The 20753-nt window shown below is 38.6% G+C and overlaps 1 protein-coding gene across 1 annotated transcript in view; it reads left to right on the top strand.

Moving 5' to 3' along the window:
- Positions 1-20753, top strand: part of LOC136863454 (serine-rich adhesin for platelets) — a 253575-nt gene that overhangs the window by 225464 nt on the left and 7358 nt on the right. The window contains exon 11 of the mRNA XM_067139861.2: positions 3737-3811. Coding sequence (XP_066995962.2) covers positions 3737-3811 — 75 coding nt within the window. The remainder of the gene's footprint in view (positions 1-3736; positions 3812-20753) is intronic.

Raw genomic sequence — 20753 nt, 5'->3', positions numbered from 1 at the left:
GATGATGGTGATGATCTAAAGTTTCGTACAGCAATGACATTTATCTGTATAAAGAGCAGATATTAATTTGTGCAAGGGAAGTCCAGTATCAGATCATTGTATTATAATGTGAATGGTTGGAATGCACAGACAGTCTTACTCCTCCTTGACTAAGTGGTCAGCATACTGGCCTTCAGTTCAGAGGGCTCCGGGTTCAATATCTGGCTGAGTCGAAGATTATAACTGCATATAGTTAATCCTTCTGATTTGGTGACAAGGTGTTTGTGTTTGTCTCAATACACATATCACACTACAACCCACCACAGAAACATACAGTAGTGAATACATCCTTCCAGTTCAGGTTGGAGTAGTCAGGAAAGGCATCTAGCAGTAAAACTGAGCAAAGTATTCACCCCAGGCAAAGGGAAGGAGAAGAAGAAGAAGAAGAAGAAGAAGAAGAAGAAGAAGGAGAAGAAGAAGAAGAAGAAGAAGTAATACTAATGGTTGTATTATGTATGCTTTTGTAATTAACCCTATCCTCTAATAAACTCTACCACACCTGACTCAAGTAGGTAAACAATTCATAGGGAATCTGCCACTCGGCAGATCATTTGGTCGGTCGGTCGGTGAGACACACCGTGTGTCTGGGCATTGCCTGTGATTAGTACCACTATATGAGCGACACCTTGGGTTTGTGTTGCCTGTGATTAATACCCACTATGTGAGGAACACCACGGGAATACCGGTGCCCGTGATTAGTACACGTATGTGAGGAACACCATAGGTTTGCATTGCCTATGAGTGGCGCCATTATGTGTTACCTGTGCAACGTACAATACTCGTGATTAGTACCACAACATGTGGAACACTGCGAGTCTACGCTACTTTTGAGTAGTACCGCAACATGGGAAATATCATGGTTCTACTTTACTAGCGATTATGAGGGGCCTTTGACCTGGATTTTGGACCCCTTTAGGCAACAAGTATCATCGATCCAAGATTGTGCTTTGGAAGCAGTCCCTTGATCAGTAATACTATTATTTTAAGACAGTTTCTCGGAAGGTGTGGCATTGCAGATCGGATCCACTGATTGTTTAAATTCATATTCATTATTCATCGTTGTCTTTTTGAATTCTAGTCAGTGGATCGATTTAGGAATTTTTTAAAACTTTCAGTAACTTATTGGCGAGTTGGATCCACTGATTATTTTAAATACATATTCATCCATTCATTCTTCATCATCATATTTTGAATTCTGGTCAGTGGATGAATTTTTGACTTTTAAATTATCGTTACATTTCATACCATTAGGGGCCGATGACCTAGATGTTAAGGCCCCTTTAAACAGCAAGCATCATCATCATCTGGAAGTGAGCCAATTGCTAATTGTCAATATCATCAGAAATTCTGATTACATTCTTTTTATATACTTGTCAAACTTGTAATAGATTGTGGCATACATTCCTGTTACAATACATTATGTTGCAAACCATAGACAGTAATGGAGGGATCTGGTAAGTATTGGTGATAGTACCTCTGTTAGCCATGGCAATATTTGTTCTTTAGATACAGTACTTCTAAACTTGTAGACAACTACCAGTATGTAAAATTTTCTTAACCCTCTTGCACTCATCGCGACGATGTATCAGTGCGAGAGGTTATGTTGAGAACGCTCATGACGCCGATACATTGGCTCTGTCCTATTTAGGGATTTTTGTAATTTTTGTGCCTGTTAAATGGTAACAGACTATTGTGACAGTAACTTAAAATATTGAATTTACGTTTTACCCAACAGATAGATCCACCAGCCTACCAAATATTTTTATTTTTGACAGATTAAATCTGTTGACCATGAATGTTTATGTTGTGGTTATGCAAAGTTGTTATTGCGTGGATCTGTTTTTGTTTGGCTTATGAATACAACAATTTGATCTTGCTATCAGTTTAATTTAGAGTTTATTTAATATCTTCGAAATATCATGTGTTCCCTGTACTTCCTGAAGCATATACGTCTTCTCATTACTCCTTTGTTGCACGTGCTTGCGTCATCCTTTTCTCGTAATGGCTCGGCCTTTTTCAAGGCTGAATGAGTCGATATCTTGAATTTTCAGATAATTTACACAGTAATAGTGACTTTTTTGTTGAAAGTGATTCCTGTTATGTGGGAAGTACTATTTTACTCCTGAATAATTCCGCTCAGTTACAGTTGTTCACCATGCGTCGGACTGTGAAGAACCTGACATTGATGACAGTTGCATGTATTATCGGCACACTTTATCTTGGTGCATTTGTGTACGGGGGTGAGGAGTAAGGAGGGAGCTGTCCCGGTTCTGGTAGTAATAATAATAATTTCGTGTGGCTATTTATAGCCGAGTGCAGCCCTTGTAAGGCAGACCCTCCGATGAGGGTGGGCGGCATCTGCCATGTGTAGGTAACTGCGTGTTATTGTGGTGGAGGATAGTGTTGTGTGTGGTGTGTGAGTTGCAGGGATGCTGGGGACAGCACAAACACCCAGCCCCCGGGCCATTGGAATTAACCAATGAAGATTAAAATCCCCGACCCGGCCGGGAATCGAACCCGGGACCCTCTGAACTGAAGGCCAGTACACTGACCATTCAGCCAACGAGTTGGACGGTTCTGGTAGTGCTGCCAACTGAATGAAAATGAAATCTGAATTGAATCGAGAATATGATCGATCGATATGAAGTTTCTAAACCGTTATTATCTTAAGCCAATAACTGTGTCACATACACATTTTATAACATTATATAACATTTCTCGATGCAAATCTTGTTCTGAGCATGAATTCTATAGTTTGGCTTTGCTGTGTAAACAACAACAGTACTAGTACGTAAAGTGTACGCCAGATGTCGCACAACGATGCTTAAACGATTCATAGTTTGTGTTTCAAAGGTTGCCAGTAGGAATCTCGAAGATTGCCAAGGTCGACCGATTCAGCACTAGGGTGTAAATGCACCAAGATAAAGTGTGCCGATAATACAGTGAATATATTTGTGTCACACTTCATCATTGAATTGCAAAAAATAAATCATACTGATATCAAATTATTCAGAATTAAATTTTCTTTCTTTCTTTCAGGTTTAAGAGTAAAGAAAAAAGACTCAATAATGTCTGATCTTTCTGTCACTGAAAACCATTTTTTATTTAAAAAATATTTTCAAAGTTTCATATTGTATTTCGGCTTTACCAATAATAGTAGTCCAAGGTATTTTCATTTCTGAAATGCTCATAGTTTCCTGTATTAGTGTGATTTATTTTATTTCAATGTGCATTAAACTGTTAACGTGTTGATTTTTTGTAATTTGGTTGCAAAATAGCAAAAATTAATTTGAGCTGCTTTGAGCAATATAGGCTGAATGCAAGAGGGTTGAAGTCCAATTCTGGCAGGGTTCATAAGTTTAATGGCTAAGAAAGAATCAAGGAAAGAAAAAGTGTAATAATTCATTGCCAGTAAGTCATCATTCAATTTCAAATCTATGTTTAACTGTAAGTGCTAGTATCCTTTTTTAATGATGAATACATAATCTGTTTGGCAATTACAGCCACATGTCAAAATTTTTCTAAACGAAGAAATACCTTAATATCGTACTACTTTCACAGTTGAGAAGTGGAAACAAAGTCAGTTGTGGTTAGATAATGTCGAACAAGCCTTACCTGAAATGTGTGTATTGGTAGCCTACTTGTTATCCCTGTGGAAATCTCTGAAATGATCTTTGATGCAATAATTAATTTTCAGGCCAATGATGTTGAGTTGGTATCAACAAGTTCTGAGAGTCGACTGTTTATCTGTGAATACCCTGATTGCTCGGCTGTAAGTGTACATTGCATGGACTTACTTTCTTCTGTCACCTGGTTTCTTCACCCATACTTTTGAGTTATTTTATGTCATGCTGAATGTTTTAGATGGCTTGTGTTTGCACTTTTCATGTACTTTGATTTATTATAACCTATAATGGGACAAAAGTTTTCATATAATCAATTCCTGGTACATCCAAGTATTAGTATGGTCAAAACACCATTAGAGAACCAAGTATTCTGCTATCCGTAGGCAAGACAAAGACACTTAATTCTGTTGCACTTCAACAAAGAAATGACAATTTTATTTTTATATCTTTGAATTTGAGTAATAATCCTTGCAGGATCAATCACTGTGCAATTGCTGGTAGTGGCAGGGATTTAAGAACACCCATCAGCCTTCCCAAAGTCTTCTGATGCACTCAGTGAAGTTAGTATTGAGGGTATATCATCCACTGGTGGTTTCTGTATAGGGTGTAAGCATCATTTATGCCACTACAGAGGGTAATAATGTGTGGAAATTTATCTTTCACATTTTCCATTTACCACTAGGCTTGAAGGGGCACTTCATTCTATACCATCTAATCTGGATAATATTAAACCCGTCATGATCATTCTTGTTTTTTTTTTTTTTTTACAGTCTGTTATGTCGCACCAACACCGATAGGTCTTATGGCAATGATGGAATAGGAGTGGGAAGGAAGCGATTTGGCCTTAATTAAGGTACAGCCATGGTTGCTCCCTTCCCACTCCTAGTTCCCACCTATCCATTCATCATGATAAATTAAGTTCATTTGTTGAAGATAAGTAATGCACAATAATAACTCAATGATTGACTCAGTAGTTTATGTAAACCAAATATATTACATTCCCTAACCCCTCAGTGTGAGAGCACACATCAATCACTAGTGCAAGTTAGGAGCATAAAATGTACAATATTGGATCTGCTGTACTTTATATTTTGTTGTTTGAGTCATCAGTCCATAGACTGGTTTGATGCAGCCATCCATGCCACCCTATTCTGTGCTGTCCTTTTCATTTCTATATAACTGCTGCATCCTACATCTGCTCTAATCAGCTCGTCATATTCATACCTTGATCTACCCCTACCGTTCTTACCGCCTACACTTCCTTCAAAAACCAACTGCATAAGTACTGGGTGTCTTAAGATGTGTCTTATCATTCTCTCTCTTTTTCTGGTCAAATTTAGCCAAATCGATCTCCTCTCACCAATTCAATCAATTCATTCATGATTTGATGTATCCATTTCACCTTCTGCATTCTTCTGTAACACCATATTTCAAAAGCTTCTATTCTCTTTCTTTCTGAGCTAGTTAATGTCCATGTTTCGCTTCCATACAATGCCATGCTCCAGACGAAAGTCTTCAAAAAACGCTTACTAATTCCTATATCAATGTTAGAAGTCGGTAAGTTGTTTCTTTTCTTCAGTAAGGCTTTCTTTGCCTGTGTTAGTCTGCATTTTATGTCCTCCTTCATTCTGCCTTCATTCATTATTTTACTATCCAAGTAAAAATATTCATCTACTTCCTTTAAGACTTCATTCCCTTTCTATTCTACAAAATGAAATAGGCCCTACCTCCCTTTGAAATACTTAAGTAGACACACCTTCCTACTGGAATTCTCAGACACGTAACATGCAAACGATTGGCCCAACAACATGCAATTTTGCTATTGCCTTCATTTTCTGCAATAATTTCCACCTAGCAACATCATTTATCAACAAACTGTCTTTCGAAGTAAGATCATGATGGCCATTCTTATCAGACATCTCTACAGTACACTTTTCTGCCATGATCGGCTGTCACCGCGCTGAAATTCAGCACTTATGAAGTTACTCAGAGAAAAGGGAAAGTTTGGTAGAGAGAGTTGATATGTCCACCAAAAAGAAGAGGAATCAATACACTACACTATCCCTATGTAAAAGAAAGTCTGACTTAGTTTGCAGTCCTTACAGCAGATGGTAGCACAATTCAGCTGCTGCACATTGTGTATAGGTATGACACTCCACATCTGCAAACACTGAGTGCATGCCATACCTATTCCAGCACTGCATGCTCTCAGGTTGATACAAATTTTTTTTGTAAAATATAATTTGATGTAGCCTACTTCCTAGTTCTGCAGAAATTCTTATTTTTAAGACCTCCTTCAGTGCTGGTCCACCTACCCACTCGTCCATCTGTTCACTTGTTTACCCATCCATGTATATGTAACTGCAGCTGTTACATGTTCATGCTCTCTCTCTCTCTCGCTCTCGCTTGCTGTCTCTCTCTCTCTCACACACATGCATATAACATATGATTACAATGACAAGCATATCAATCTGGAACCTACTAGAATAAATAGAATGTGTAATTCACAGTTTACATGTAAACCTTTAATGTTGGTTGACTGGCAACATATTTGAATTTCCATATGAGTATAAATGGTCCTAATTATACAACTGCTTAAATATGACACTGTTCTAATACTAACTTAACCTATAATAAGACTTACTGAGTTCTTGCATGCATAATTAAGAAATTTTAACAGTAAAATGAGCTAATCTTATGGCATTTAAATTATTTTTTTTGTTTACTTACATGTGGATGGTTGTTATCTAACTATTCCTACAATAATTTCAGCTGTAATCTCATCAGACTGATATGCTTTTTCTCCTTAAAGCCTTTGCATGCTGTCATCAATGCTGAGGTAGTCATGTACACAGACTTACATCTCCTTTTGACATTTACTGCTGCAGCTCAAATAAATTGACTAGGAAGCGTTTCAATCTGGAAATTAAAAGTTTGAGTTTTGGCATTGACAGTAACAGTTGTGCATCATTATCTGTATTTCTCTACATTTTCTGTCAGCTGTTTGATGTGCTGCACCATCATTTCTAGACCTGATCTATAAACTACTTATTACCTACAGTTCAATTCTAAATTAATTACACGTATTTAGAGTCATACATGCTCGCCTGGTGGCGACGATCATTAAGGCGTGAAGTCTACATGGTCTGACACCACGGTTAACCAGTTTGAGTCCTGTTGGTTGAAACAAAATTTACTCTCAGAATATTGGCCAGCAGGGTAGGAGAGGTGGTGTTATATAATTTCCAATCAGTAGATTGCATGCCAAAATCCTGGATTCAATTCCAAATCTACTGGGTGAGTGGGTGTGCGGTTATGGGCACACAGCTGTGAGCTTGTGGGTTCGAACCCCACTGTTGGCAGCCTTGAAGATAGCTTTCCGTGGTTTCCCATTTTCACACCAGGCAAATGATGGGGCTGTACCTTAATTAAGGCCACAGCCACTTCCTTCCTCTTCCTAGCCCTTTCCTGTCCTCTGATGAGGTAGATATCAGGAAGGGCATCCGGTCATAAAAACTCACTATGAAGATTAGTCTCACTTCATTCCCAACTCTGTGAAGAAACGAGACAGGGGTTGGCCAAACATTTAGATCAAATGGTAATTTTTAACATCATAACATAACTTATTCTTCTTGCATCTTCTCTTATTTATATATATTTGTGACTTTTTTCCTTTTCTAATGCATTAAAGGCATTTTTGTACACATTGCATTGTAGTCAGTGCTTGATATTTGCCTGAATTCATTTTAATTCTCTTTAAGTGCTACAACCTCCTATCATCCGTAGTTATTGTCATCCCAATGCACTCAGAATCATTGTAAAATTTCGTAGCATTGCCTACACCTCACTACCTTAGTTCCTTGGATGTTTGATCATTGTTGTTACACACCATTTTGTGATCTTTTTGTTAGGTAATTTTTAGGTGTATACTCGTATGCATACTGATGGATGCCTGAATGAGTAGAAGTACATTATAGACCATTACATCTTGCAGCGTTCTGTTTGCAAGCCTCTGTGTGAACAAAGAATTTTGTTAACCTAAATTAAGCCTGGATTATTTTAAATACTTAAGTATCTGCATATAGACCTTTGAGCAAGGGTGACCAGATGTCATAAACGAACATTGTCTCAAAATGTAGGACATTCAAGAGAAAGTTAAGATATTATTGAATAAAAGCTGAAAGTACTCGGACATTAATTTCATTTCATATGAAATTTAATTTCAAATTATACATATTACATAGGAGACCATGCCCAGGGAAAGTTATTTTAAGTTGGAAAAGTAATAATTCATCCTAATGGAAAAAATCAATGATTTATAAACAGTTAACAAGTATTTTTATTGGTACAGCCATAATGTGCTTAACTGTGTTCCTCTGATCATCTTATCTCTCTTAAGCACCTTGTTGATTTAGTACATATTTATACAACTTACTAACAAGCCATCTTATGGCAAAATCTCTAAGTACACGATTGCTTTGAAAGCGAACCACGGTGTTAGGCAATTGAGTTACCATTTTCTTAAATGGAGAACATTTTGGAGTTATTGAAACTCCCTCCTGATGCCTGACAGAAGATAATTATGTAGGTCATGTCTGGGGAAAATGAGGATATCTGGTTGCCTTTAAATGAACTATAGATGTTTGAAGTATGTAAAACAGGAACTTATTTTATTTTAAAATTGAGCATTTATCAAGTGTTCTTCATATAGTCACTTGCCGCCCTATATATGGATATATATGGATACTATTACTGATATACGAAAGTGTCTTTGAACAGCATTTCTCAAAGTGAAAATTGCCCTAAGACATAAAGTAAACCATTTCATATTGAAGTTCGGATCTGAAATGCAGCTCTGAAGTGAAAGGAAGGAAAGTACAACAGGTTGTATTGTTAATTTATTTTCTTGCATTAAAAGTAAGCAAAATTAGCATTATTAGAAGGTTAGTGTTGTTGATATATTTTATTTGAATGCCCCTTCAATTGTTATATGTTTTAAGAGGTACCACAGTGTTGTAATTTTGTCATGCAGAAGTTTTTTAATGTGCATTTAAACACCCTTAACTCCCACTGAACTAGGCCAGAGTTGAACTTGCTGGCTTGGGAAAAGAAGGACAATGACTACGTCACTCAGGTCAATTTGAACTTGTAAGGGGCCGTGATAGATGAGCACAGTAGCGGCGATTAAGAGGGGCAATGGGGGGCCAGTCGCCCCACTTTCTGGAGAAAATATTAATGTTTTATTTCATGTTGGCCGGCTGAAATAAGGAATTACAGGAATTATTAAAACAGCAATTTGCACAAGCCCAGTTGTCTTTTCAGCTAATTCTTTCCTTTATTTTCTTTAATTATTAACTCATTTATCAGCAGAAATACACACAAAACATTGTTCATCCCAGCTAACTGATTTGTATAGCACCACAGCAAGTAGTGGAGACTTTGCATGTGCTGTGAGGAAGGGTAGGAGGGGTATATATTTTTGCCAAGGGCATGGACACAAACATATAGTTCACCCACTTGCCGTGCACATTCGTCAGTCCTGCAGTCTCTTTAGTGTCTGTTAGTTTCTACAGTGTAGTTAAATACTAAATGATTTTAATTGTATAATCACACTGTACTTAATTATAATTGTATTAAATGTGTAATATTGTTCCTTTCATTGAATTTTTATTGTATAGTATTGAAACAAAATCTAAAAAAAAGCTATATTTACCGCACTTACATTGGTAAACTGTCAACTTTCAACTCTCAGTCGAAATTCGCTCAAAGAGCATAAAAAAACCTTACCCTTTTGTAGCGCTTCGTTTTCTGTTTTGATGGATACCCCCCTCCGCTACATCCCACAAACCCGGGTACTGTTTGTTGTCTATATATTTTTGCCCCTACACTTTTAATTCCCAATCACCACTACTGGATGGGCGGTATCATCACTGGCTTCTCACCAAGGCGACTGCTGCTCAAATCTTGACCAATGTATGTGGGATTTATTTGGGTAGCTGAGCCATAGGTTTCTACACTTTTCAGTGTTACCATCCTGTATTGTTTGGAAGTAAATGAGGGAAAATCCAAAGATAAATACATTTTGATATATGTTCTTTTCTGTTTAATAGAGTTTCTGTTTCACATTTTATGGCTTAAATTTTTCTTTATGAATTGTGTTCATCTAGGAATTATTTTACATTCCCACTGTTCACAAGCTGTTACTGAAAAGTATGAGTTCTAACAGTCCAATACTGTGTAAATACTGTATTTTACAAAGATTGCTTTATTATGTAATTTAACATTGTAGTTATTTACAGCATGAATCCAATGCTCAGTCCTCAAATATAGATGTGACACTCTTGAAATATGATTTGAATGTATTATTATTTCCTTTTCAATACCTCATATCTGTTTATTTTAATGTGATAAGATTTTGTAACTACATTAAAACACTAATTGCTGTACTGTACTGTGAATTTAACTCTTTCACTGTCTTAGCCGGTCTACCTTGCTTTCCCCACAGTGTTCTAAGAATGCACACTCATAAGGATGAAATACAAGCTTAAATAGATAATTAATTTTTGTAAAATCTACAAAAGTCATTTGAAAAAATAGTTCCATAAAATTGTTAGGAGTATATATTTTCAATCCTGCTTGGCCAGAAAATTGTATTTTATTGGGGATAGGAACAGAATCTACAAGTTTGAGGAGTTTATGGTAGTGTGAAATCCACTCACCACCACCCATTGCCAGTAAAACAATATCGAGAATACCACTGTCGTCTTTATCACGACTGATGTTTTCATCATCACTAGGTTAATTTGAACTCTTACTTTTGCTACATAAATCATTATTGTGGTACAATTCTTGTTCAATATCATCATTCAGTAAAGAACACGAAGCTCCACGCCATGAGGAAACAGTAGTGTAAACAAAGAGTGGCTAGCATCATTCTTTGGTCTCTAGCTTAGCAATGCAAAGAGGATAAGTACTTAGAGCAACACTATTGCAAAGAAAATAACTTTGTGATTCCAACAGTGTGCAACAGATGGCATTTGCATTCACTTTTAGCAACAATCAAAGCAATTAAGGCAAAGCTGCACAAGCCCGAGTGCATATTTGGGCTAACACCTTGCGGTGGTAATGGGTAGCCCGAGTATGTACTCGGGCAGATAGTGAAGGAGTTAAACAAAAAGTGATTAACATTACTGTTAAAGAAGAATGTACATGCACCTTGGTTTCAAATTAAAATGGTGCCAGCAACAGAGCCCTCACAATGAACTCCTGGTCAACACAACTTCCCTCTGCTGCTAAGTGGGCCGAATGCTGACTAAAACTACTTCCGGAAGAGTCTGCACCCAAAGCCACTCACTGTGTCGACTGGGAGGAGGTCACTCTGTAAGAGGTTTTAATTTTAAAGCCCTGTACTTGGTTAAATAATGGGATTTGAGCTGAATGCAGATCACCCAGATATGTTGTTCTGAAAAAGAAATGTCGTTATTAATCATGGAGTGGGTATATGAAAGAAAACTGATACATACAGCTGGGAATGCATTGAATCATTTTTTCAGCTAGAGGGATTATTTTAAAACCCTCAGTGTGAGCACATTCACAGCATACATTCCTCACTAGTGCAGGAAGAGTCAGCTATTCACTGCAAGTCAGGAGCGTAAAAAATGAAATATTAACACCACTGCATTTCAGTACTTTTGGCACATATGCAAACAAACTTTTGGTGCAATAAACACACACTTTCTATTCTATATCATGACATACCTCCCTTTGAACCACTTAAGTTGACATACCTTTCCACTGGATTGCTTGAGTATCTGACGCGTAAGCACATGGCTCAAAATCGCACACCTCTCTGGTGTCTTTAAAAGTACGAAAGATCACAATATGAAGATAAAGCTGGAATTCAAGAGGACGAATTGTGGCAAATATTTGTTTATAGGAAGGGGAGTTAGGGATTGGAATAACTTACCAAGGGAGATGTTCAAAAATTTCCAATTTCTTTGCAATCGTTTAAGAAAAGGCTAGGAAAACAACAGATAGGGAATCTGCCACCTGGGCAAGTGCCATAAATGCAGATCAGTAGTGATTGTCTAGATTGATTTGATTTGATTGATCACTTTCACTTTCTGCTTTTGTTTCCATCCAGCAACACCATTTGCTAAAGAACTATCATCAGATTTAAGATCACTATCATCTGAGTCATATCTGTTGCTTAAAAGCTAAGATACTCTCGTCAGACAGCCACATTTTACAACTTCTTTTTATGATTGGTTGCTACAGTGTTAAAATTCATGAGTTTCAAGTTGTTCAAAGGAAAGAAAATGGTTGGAGGGAGAGTCAATAATCCACCAAAAGGAATAGGGAACAATACTCTACACCTACCTAAAAGAAAGAGGGTCATAGTTCACAATCCCTTCAACAGATGGTAGAAAATCATAGAGGCTGCACATTGCATACAAGTGCGGCACTCTACGTCTGCCAATGTTTGGTACATGCCATATGTAACGCATTACCCCTCAGTTATCATAATCATCATCATCATCATCATTATCATCAATGTCCCACTCCAGTTGCCCGGGTGTGGTTAACAAGCCTCCTCCACTCCTTTCTCTCCTTCCACTTTTCCTGCTCCATTACTGCTGCCACATCCAATTCAGCTTCTCTAATGTCCTTCCAAGTGGTCTCTTTCACTTAACTTCTCTTTCCAATTCCCTTCTTGCTACCCATTCCTTTCCCATTGTTTTTATTGTCTGAATCATCTCAGTCTTGCTTTCTGTATCTTCTGTACTAACAGTTCTATATTTAGCTCTTCTGATTTTAATATTTTGAATAGTATCTCTTCTTGCCTTTTTAACTGCTGTTCTTAAACATTTGATTTCTGCTGCTTGAATCATACTATCTTGTCTCTTATTAGTTACCAACGTTACAATTGGTATGAAATACTGTTAATACACAGTTCAAAAAAATTAGGGGAAAATGTTTCTGAATGTATGCCATACTCCACAAAACAATACCTCACACCCAAGTATATTACAAACTAAACCTTTATTCTTACACGTTGAAGTATACAAAAGAATATAGATGGATTTGTGCTCATTTGCAGAACACAAGCAGAAATGTCTAAATAGGGGTGAAAACAAAGTGATAACAGTCCTCCAGGGTGGATTTTTATCACACTTGGAGAGCTTCAGTATGGTGTATGTCCCCCACGAGCATTTATCACAGCTTGGCACCTATGTGGCATGCTCCGTATAAATCGACGGAGGTCACGTTGCAGTATCAGGTCCCACTCTTCAATGAGAGTATGTTCGAGGTCTTGGAGAGTCTGTGGTGGAACAGGACGCACACGAACACTTCTGTCAAGCTTGATGTGATTAAGGTCAGGACTCACTGCTGGCCATTCCAACTCTTGAATGTCCAGTTCTCACAAGACAGCTCTGGTGATGCGTGCTACATGAGCCCTGACATTGTCGTGCATGAGTACAAATTCAGGGCCAACACAGTATGCAGCAACCAACACATGCTGTAGCAGTATCTGCTCGATGTATCCCGCAGCGTTAAGACTACCACGGATGATGACAAGATCCATACAGCCATCAGTACTGATGCCTCCCCACACCATCACAGAACCTTGTCCAAATCGGTCACCTTCCTGGACAACATTTGGTATGTACTGCTGACCACGGTGTCTCCATGCATGTTGACATCCATCACACTGTGTCAGGGGAAATCTGGACTTGTCTGTGAACAACACAGGTCTCCATTGGCAAAGTTGCCAGTTGACGTGGGCGAGCTGCGCGATGTTGCTGTGTTAAATGGGGCACTTGAACAGGACGTCTGGGTTGTAAGGACACTTCTCTTAACCTGTTCCTTACTGTCTGGTCAGACACCATAACCCCAGTGATCCTCCTGAGGTCTTGTTGCAGTTCTCTGGTAGTTGCTGATCGATGCTGCAACACATAGATGGTCAGATATCGGTCATCCTATGGGGTTGTCATGCGTCCACAACCTTGTCCAACCCTCCTTGTGAACTGGCCTGTCTCAATGTAGCGATTCCACAAGTGGTGAATAACTGACAGAGAGACATTGAGATGCACAGCAACACGACGAGAAGTCCATCCTCCCTGAATCAAAGTGACGGCCCTTGCGGCTTGAACCACGTTAAGATGTCTCATGGGATGTGTTGCTTGATGTATAACATGCTCAAATGACTGCAGTAGTCTGTGTACCTCACAACGACACACGGACGCACCGCTATTCACTTTGTTTTGAGGGGTCACCTGACATTTTAAAGTATAGCTACGCCTACAGATGCAGTATAACTTCGATTTGACATACCCTGAGTAGCTGAGGTCTCAAGGTATGCTGTACGACCAGTGGAACCCCATCTACCAAACTAACGTTCACATACCAGACGTTACAAAATATGTTCCTCTAATTTTTTTGAACTGTGTATAATGTTAATTTTGTTTTCTTGGGTACTTTGTCATCCCATAGAAGCTATCTGACTTGATGATAAAATGTTGTCCCTTTGCTTAGCCTGTTATTAATTTCAGGGTTTGTTTTCATTACTTCCATTAATAATACTACCCAGATATGTCAGTTTAAAATGTTCTTAGTACCAATATATTTTCACAAAATCCACATCTCTTCAGAACTGTAGGTATTGTAATGAAATATTCTCAAGGGTTCATTCAGTGTTGCTTGATTGAAAAATACTATTTTGGAAGATAGTACTCGAAAATGTCAGAAGGTTTGTTCAACATTTTGGAAGATATTTATAAATACATCATAATAGGCAGCTGATGAGGCTATTTAAGGTAGAAGCCATGCCTTACCCGAATTGTGAGCATTGTGGCCTTTTGCTCAGGAGGCCCTGGATTCAATTTCGTGCTAGGCTGAGAAACTTAACTGTGTTTGGTTAATTCCTATAAATCGAGGGTTGGGTTCTTGTGTTCGTCTTGAGATATATTTTCATTTACGTACAACCTATCACATACCAAACCACCACAAAAACATGCAGTAGTGAATACATCCCTCCACATAGGGTTGATGTCAGGAAGGGCATCTAGCCATAAAACTGGGCTAAACCATACAGAGCGCTCACCCTAGATAATTTGGAAAAGGCCAGAAAGAAGAATAAGAAGAGGAAGAAGAAAAATGTGGAAGTCATGCTTATCAGTGGTGACCTAGTTATAATAACCTTTTAGTTTTCTAATGTGTCAAACAGAACAAACACATTTTTAAGCTCTAGTAATACCTGTATATATTTCTTCTAGGTATGTACTAGTGTTCTATAAATTTGTTTTTGTGTTTGACAGACTGGTAAACTTCAAGGTTATTTTCAAACTAAATAGACATACAATGAACTTTGAAGGATTGATTTGCATGATGTTCAGTCAGTAATCTATGCCTCATCATTCTTTTTTTCTTTATAGAGGTCGTTCATCATCAGATGTACAAACTTTGCTCCGAGTTCGAAAACTTAGATTTTCGATAATCCATTTAGAATGACATGATTGGTCTTGTATTGATAGTTTGGGCAGCTGGCATTTCCGACTGTCTATGTATGGGAGATTTGTACTGCTTTGCACATGAAAGACCTGTTTTCAAAACAGATATTGTCTGCATCCCAACTTCTCTTCAAATCGATCTGTAACTGAACGAAAATCAAACACATGTGTTGCGTTCAAGTCCAATGGATGATATTTCCATCTGGTTACTTTTATGTATGAAATGATGATGGAGGATAATTCTTATGATTTCTATGGCCCGGTTTATTCAACCTCAGTTAACATTTAACTGCCTGTTAAAATAATTTAATTCAAGGTTATAAATTTCATTATTGGTTCCATATTGATTTAAGATTACATATAATTTACAAAGTTTATTCCACCTAATCAATACTGTACAATAATGGCAATGTCTATTTTTTTTTTTTGCTAAGGGCTTTACGTCGCACCGACACAGATAGGTCTTATGGCGACGATGGGATAGGAAAGGCCTAGGAGTTGGAAGGAATCGGCCGTGGCCTTAATTAAGGTACAGCCCCAGCATTTGCCTGGTGTGAAAATGGGAAACCACGGAAAACCATCTTCAGGGCTATAAATACATTACAATATGTTATCAAGGGACTAGTTTCGACCCTCTATGGGTCATCATCAGCCTAACTAAGATACACTTATGGATTTGCCGAAGTCTTAAGACAGAATTACATTGTGGAAATAAATTTTTTAAAGAATGAACTGTGTATGTGATGTGATAATGTACATATAAAATGGTGGATTGATGAACTGTTATAGTTTTCATATAGTTGTTTGAGTTGCTTGATCGTACGTTGGCTATCGTCAGTATGCACATTGAATTCACTACAAATTTTCTCCTAAGCGTCACTTATTTTGAGCGCGGTTCCATTGGTTTGATTACTTTCTATAATAGGTATACAGTGTTCTCCCCAAATTTTTCACCAGCTGGGCGGGAAATACTACGTAAATAAATAATATGATCAAATTTCAGTTCTTTCCTCTTAGAGCATTAACAAAAATATCAGACAGGTAAACATTAACTGCAAATTCGAAGTATTTTAGTGTTATTATTATGAACAAGACATAAGAGTATTTTCAACTTCTAGTGTTCTGCTGCTCATTCATCATCATTTAACACCGAAACTTACTGCTAGGTTGCTGTGGAGTGCAATGCAGAATCTAATCCATGCTAATCCAGACACTGCTCACGCACGATACGACGTAACAGTCAAGATGAACATTTGAACTCTGTTGTAAATGATGCAATTATGCTGACAATAATGAAGATTTATCATTTAAATAAACAGTTTTACAGTATTTACATTTTAATTTAGAACATCCAATGACTCACATATGTATTAATGTTATGAAACTAACGCATATCTAGGTTATGTTAGCCGGGCGACAGGGCGGTTGTGCCTATTAAAAAGGTCCTAGTGTGAACACTGGGTATATACATGGAAATAATTTCCACGAGAAGAGAAATTTCTACTCGGCTTTTTTTTCATATTGGTCTGTACAGCAACAAAAAATTCACGGTCAAGACAAAAAATTCTAATAAATGTTGACTTCCCGCGCCTTGGTTTACAGCTGTATTAAAACAAAAATGCACCTTGAAGCATGCTCACAAATTGCATAGTTCTGCCATGGCCTTCTAGATTCTCACTGACCGTGACTCTTGTGAGAGTGAACACCGTGTTAGCTAACAGTTCCCAGAAAATGTTTAGATAAATGCAAGAATCTTAACATGCTGCTAAATTTTTAATGCTATGTTAACAAACAGTGTATTAGGGTCCTTTTAACTGAGATTGAATAAACCGGGTTACTGTAGTCACGTTCTAGTTCGTGAACCATGGGCAACGGCTGAGTGGCCTAGTAAGTGGTCCTGAGAGTCGGGATACCAGTTGCTATGGAATGGGAGTGGGCAACTCGGACATATTCTGAGTCGTGGCCCTCCTTGTGCTCAGGCGGCTAGGACTATACAATTCACCGGTGGTCCATAACCCGTTAGAGGAGAGATCCTCACTTGGACTATGTGCAAGTAGGGCAGCATCCTGCTTCATGAATTTACCAAGCTCAGAACACTTTAAGCAAGCCTCGGACCTATGGGAGTAATGGAGTCCCACTCCCATTTGACAGGCGAGGGACTCCTTTGAAACAACTTGGCGAACGAAATGGAATTCGATGGGGAGCTATCAATATTAATGGGGCTTATGGAAGAAAGAAGGTATAACTGGCTGAGTCAGCAAAGAGGATGCATCTGGATGTGCTAGGAGTAAGTGATATTCAGGTAAGGGGAGATAATGAGGAAGCGGTGGGAGATTATAAAGTGTACTTGACGGGTGTTAGAAAGGGAAGGGCAGAGTCTGGGGTAGGGCTCTTTATCAGGAATACCATTGCACGCAACATAGTTTCTGTTATTCACGTAAATGAGCGAATGATGTGGGTAGATTTGTCAGTGGGAGGAATTAGGACAAGAATTGTGTCCGTGTATTCATCATGTGAGGGTGCTGATGAGGATGAAGTTGACAAGTTTTATGAAGCATTGAGTGACATCGTGGTCAGGGTCAACAGCAAGGATAGAATAGTGCTAATGGGCGATTTCAATGCGAGAGTTGGGAATAGAACTGAAGGATACGAAAGGGTGATTGGTAAATGTGGGGAAGATATGGAAGCTAATGGGAATGGAAAGCATTTGCTGGACTTCTGTGCTAGTATGGGTTTAGTTGTTACGAATACATTCTTCAAGCATAAGGCTATTCACCGCTACACATGGGAGGCTAGGGGTACCAGATCCATATAGACTATGTCTTAACCGACTTCGAATTCAGGAAATCTGTTAGGAACGTACGAGTTTTTCGCAGATTTTTCGATGATACAGACCACTATCTGATCTGTAGTGAACTAAGTATATCTAGGCCTAGGGTAAAGAAAGTGAAATCTGTCTGCAAACGAATAAGGGTAGAAAATCTCCAGGACGAGGAAATTAGACAGAAGTACATGGATATGATTAGTGAGAAGTTTTGAACAGTAGACAGTAAGCAGGTTCAGGATATAGAAAGTGAATGGGTGGCATACAGGGATGCTGTAGTAGAAACAGCAAGGGAATGCCTAGGAACAACTGTGTGTAAAGATGGGAAAAGGCAAACATCTTGGTGGAATGATGAAGTGAGAGCAGCTTGTAAACGTAAAAAGAAGGCTTATGAGAAATGGCTCCAAACACAGGCCGAGGCAGACAGGGATTGGTACGTAGATGAAAGAAACAGAGCGAAACAAATAGTTGTTGAATCCAAAAAGAAGTCATGGGAAGATTTTGGTAATAACTTGGAAAGGCTAGGTCAAGCAGCAGGGAAACCTTTCTGGACAGTAATAAAGAATCTTAGGAAGGGAGGGAAAAAGGAAATGAACAGTGTTTTGAGTAAGTCAGGTGAACTCATAATAGATCCCAGGGAATCACTGGAGAGGTGGAGGGAATATTTTGAACATCTTCTCAATGTAAAAGGAAATCATCCGGGTGGTGTTGCAAACAGCCAAGCTCATGGGGAGGAGGAAAATGAGTTTGGTGAAATTATGCTTGAGGAAGTGGAAAGGATAGTAAATAAACTCCATTGTCATAAGGAAGCAGGAATAGATAAAATTAGACCTGAAATGGTGAAGTATAGTGGGAAGGCAGGGATGAAATGGCTTCATAGAGTAGTAAAATTAGCATGGAGTGTTGGTAAGGTACCTTCAGATTGGACAAAAGCAGTAATTGCACCTATCTATAAGCAAGGGAACAGGAAGGATTGCAACAACTATCGAGGTATCTCATTGATTAGTATACCAGGCAAAGTATTCACTGGCATCTTGGAAGGGAGGGTGCGATCAGTCGTTGAGAGGAAGTTGGATGAAAACCAGTGTAGTTTCAGACCACAGAGAGGCTGTGAGGATCAGATTTTCAGTATGCGCCAGGTAATTGAAAAATGCTATGAGAGGAATAGGCAGTTGTGTTTATGTTTCGTAGATCTAGAGAAAGCATATGACAGGGTACCGAGGGAAAAGATGTTCGCCATACTGGGGGACTATAGAATTAAAGGTAGATTATTAAAATCAATCAAAGGCATTTATGTTGACAATTGGGCTTCAGTGAGAATTGATGGTAGAATGAGTTCTTGGTTCAGGGTACTTACAGGGGTTAGACAACCTTTGCTGTTCGTAGTTTACATGGATCATCTGCTGAAAGGTATAAAATGGCAGGGAGGGATTCAGTAAGCAGTTTGGTCTTAATGGCAGACTGTGCCGAAAGCCTGCAGTCTAATATCTTGGAACTTGAAAATAGGTGCAATGAGTATGGTATGAAAATTAGCCTCTCGAAGACTAAATTGATGTCAGTAGGTAAGAAATTCAACAGAATTGAATGTCAGATTGGTGATACAAAGCTAGAACAGGTCAATAATTTCAAGTATTTAGGTTGTGTGTTCTCCCAGGATGGTAATATAGTAAGTGAGATTGAATCAAGGTGTAGTAAAGCTAATGCAGTGAGCTCGCAGCTGCGATCAACAGTATTCTGTAAGAAGGAAGTCAGCTCCCAGACGAAACTATCTTTACATCGGTCTGTTTTCAGACCAACTTTGCTTTACGGGAGCAAAAGCTGGGTGGACTCAGGATACCTTATTCATAAGTTAGAAGTAACACACATGAAAGTAGCAAGAATGATTGCTGGTACAAACAGGTGGGAACAATGGCAGGAAGGTGCTCGGAATGTGGTGATAAAGGCTAATTTAGGAATGAACTCGATGGATGAAGCTGTACGCATAAACCGGCTTCGGTGGTGGGGTCATGTGAGGCGAATGGAGGAGGATAGGTTACCTAGGAGAATAATGGGCTCTGTTATGGAGGGTAAGAGAAGTAGAGGGAGACCAAGACGACGATGGTTAGACTCGGTTTCTAACGATTTAAAGATAAGAGGTATAGAACTAAATGAGGCCACAACACTAGTTGCAAATCGAGGATTGTGGCGACGTTTAGTGAATTCTCAGAGGCTTGCAGACTGAACGCTGAAAGGCATAACAGTCTATAATGATAATGTATGTATGTATGTATGTTGTATCTTTTCAAAAATCAGAAGATAGTCTGAACCAAGAAAGCTGGCTGTGCGGTTAGGGTCACGTAGCTGTGAGCTTGCATTCGGGAGGTAATGGGTTTGAATTCCACCATTGGGTATCCTGAAGGTGGCTTTCCATGTTTTTCCATTTTCACATGAGGCAAATGCTGGGGCTGTGCTTTAATTAAGTCTGTGGATACTATGCTTCCCAATCCTAGTCCTTTCGCATCCTTGTGCTGCAGGAAACCTTCTTCAATGTGTTAGTGCAACACTAAGCATCACAAGAAATTCTTTGAAGTGTTAGTGTGATATGAAACCACTAGAAAAAGAAAATAAAGAAAAATTTCAACTGAATTGCAAGCTGTTAGCAAATTTCCTAATTTCTTATTTTGTCTTTCCTCATCTTCTGGAGATACCTACTCCATAGTGTCATTTATATCCTCAATCAACCACCAGTCAAGATCCCCTTACACAGTATCCCAC

This window comes from Anabrus simplex, chromosome 2 (genome assembly GCF_040414725.1).
Source record: "Anabrus simplex isolate iqAnaSimp1 chromosome 2, ASM4041472v1, whole genome shotgun sequence".
NCBI lineage: Eukaryota > Metazoa > Arthropoda > Insecta > Orthoptera > Tettigoniidae > Anabrus > Anabrus simplex.
The sequence above is the reverse complement of the archived record's forward strand: the minus strand, read 5'-3'. Positions and strand labels throughout refer to the sequence as shown.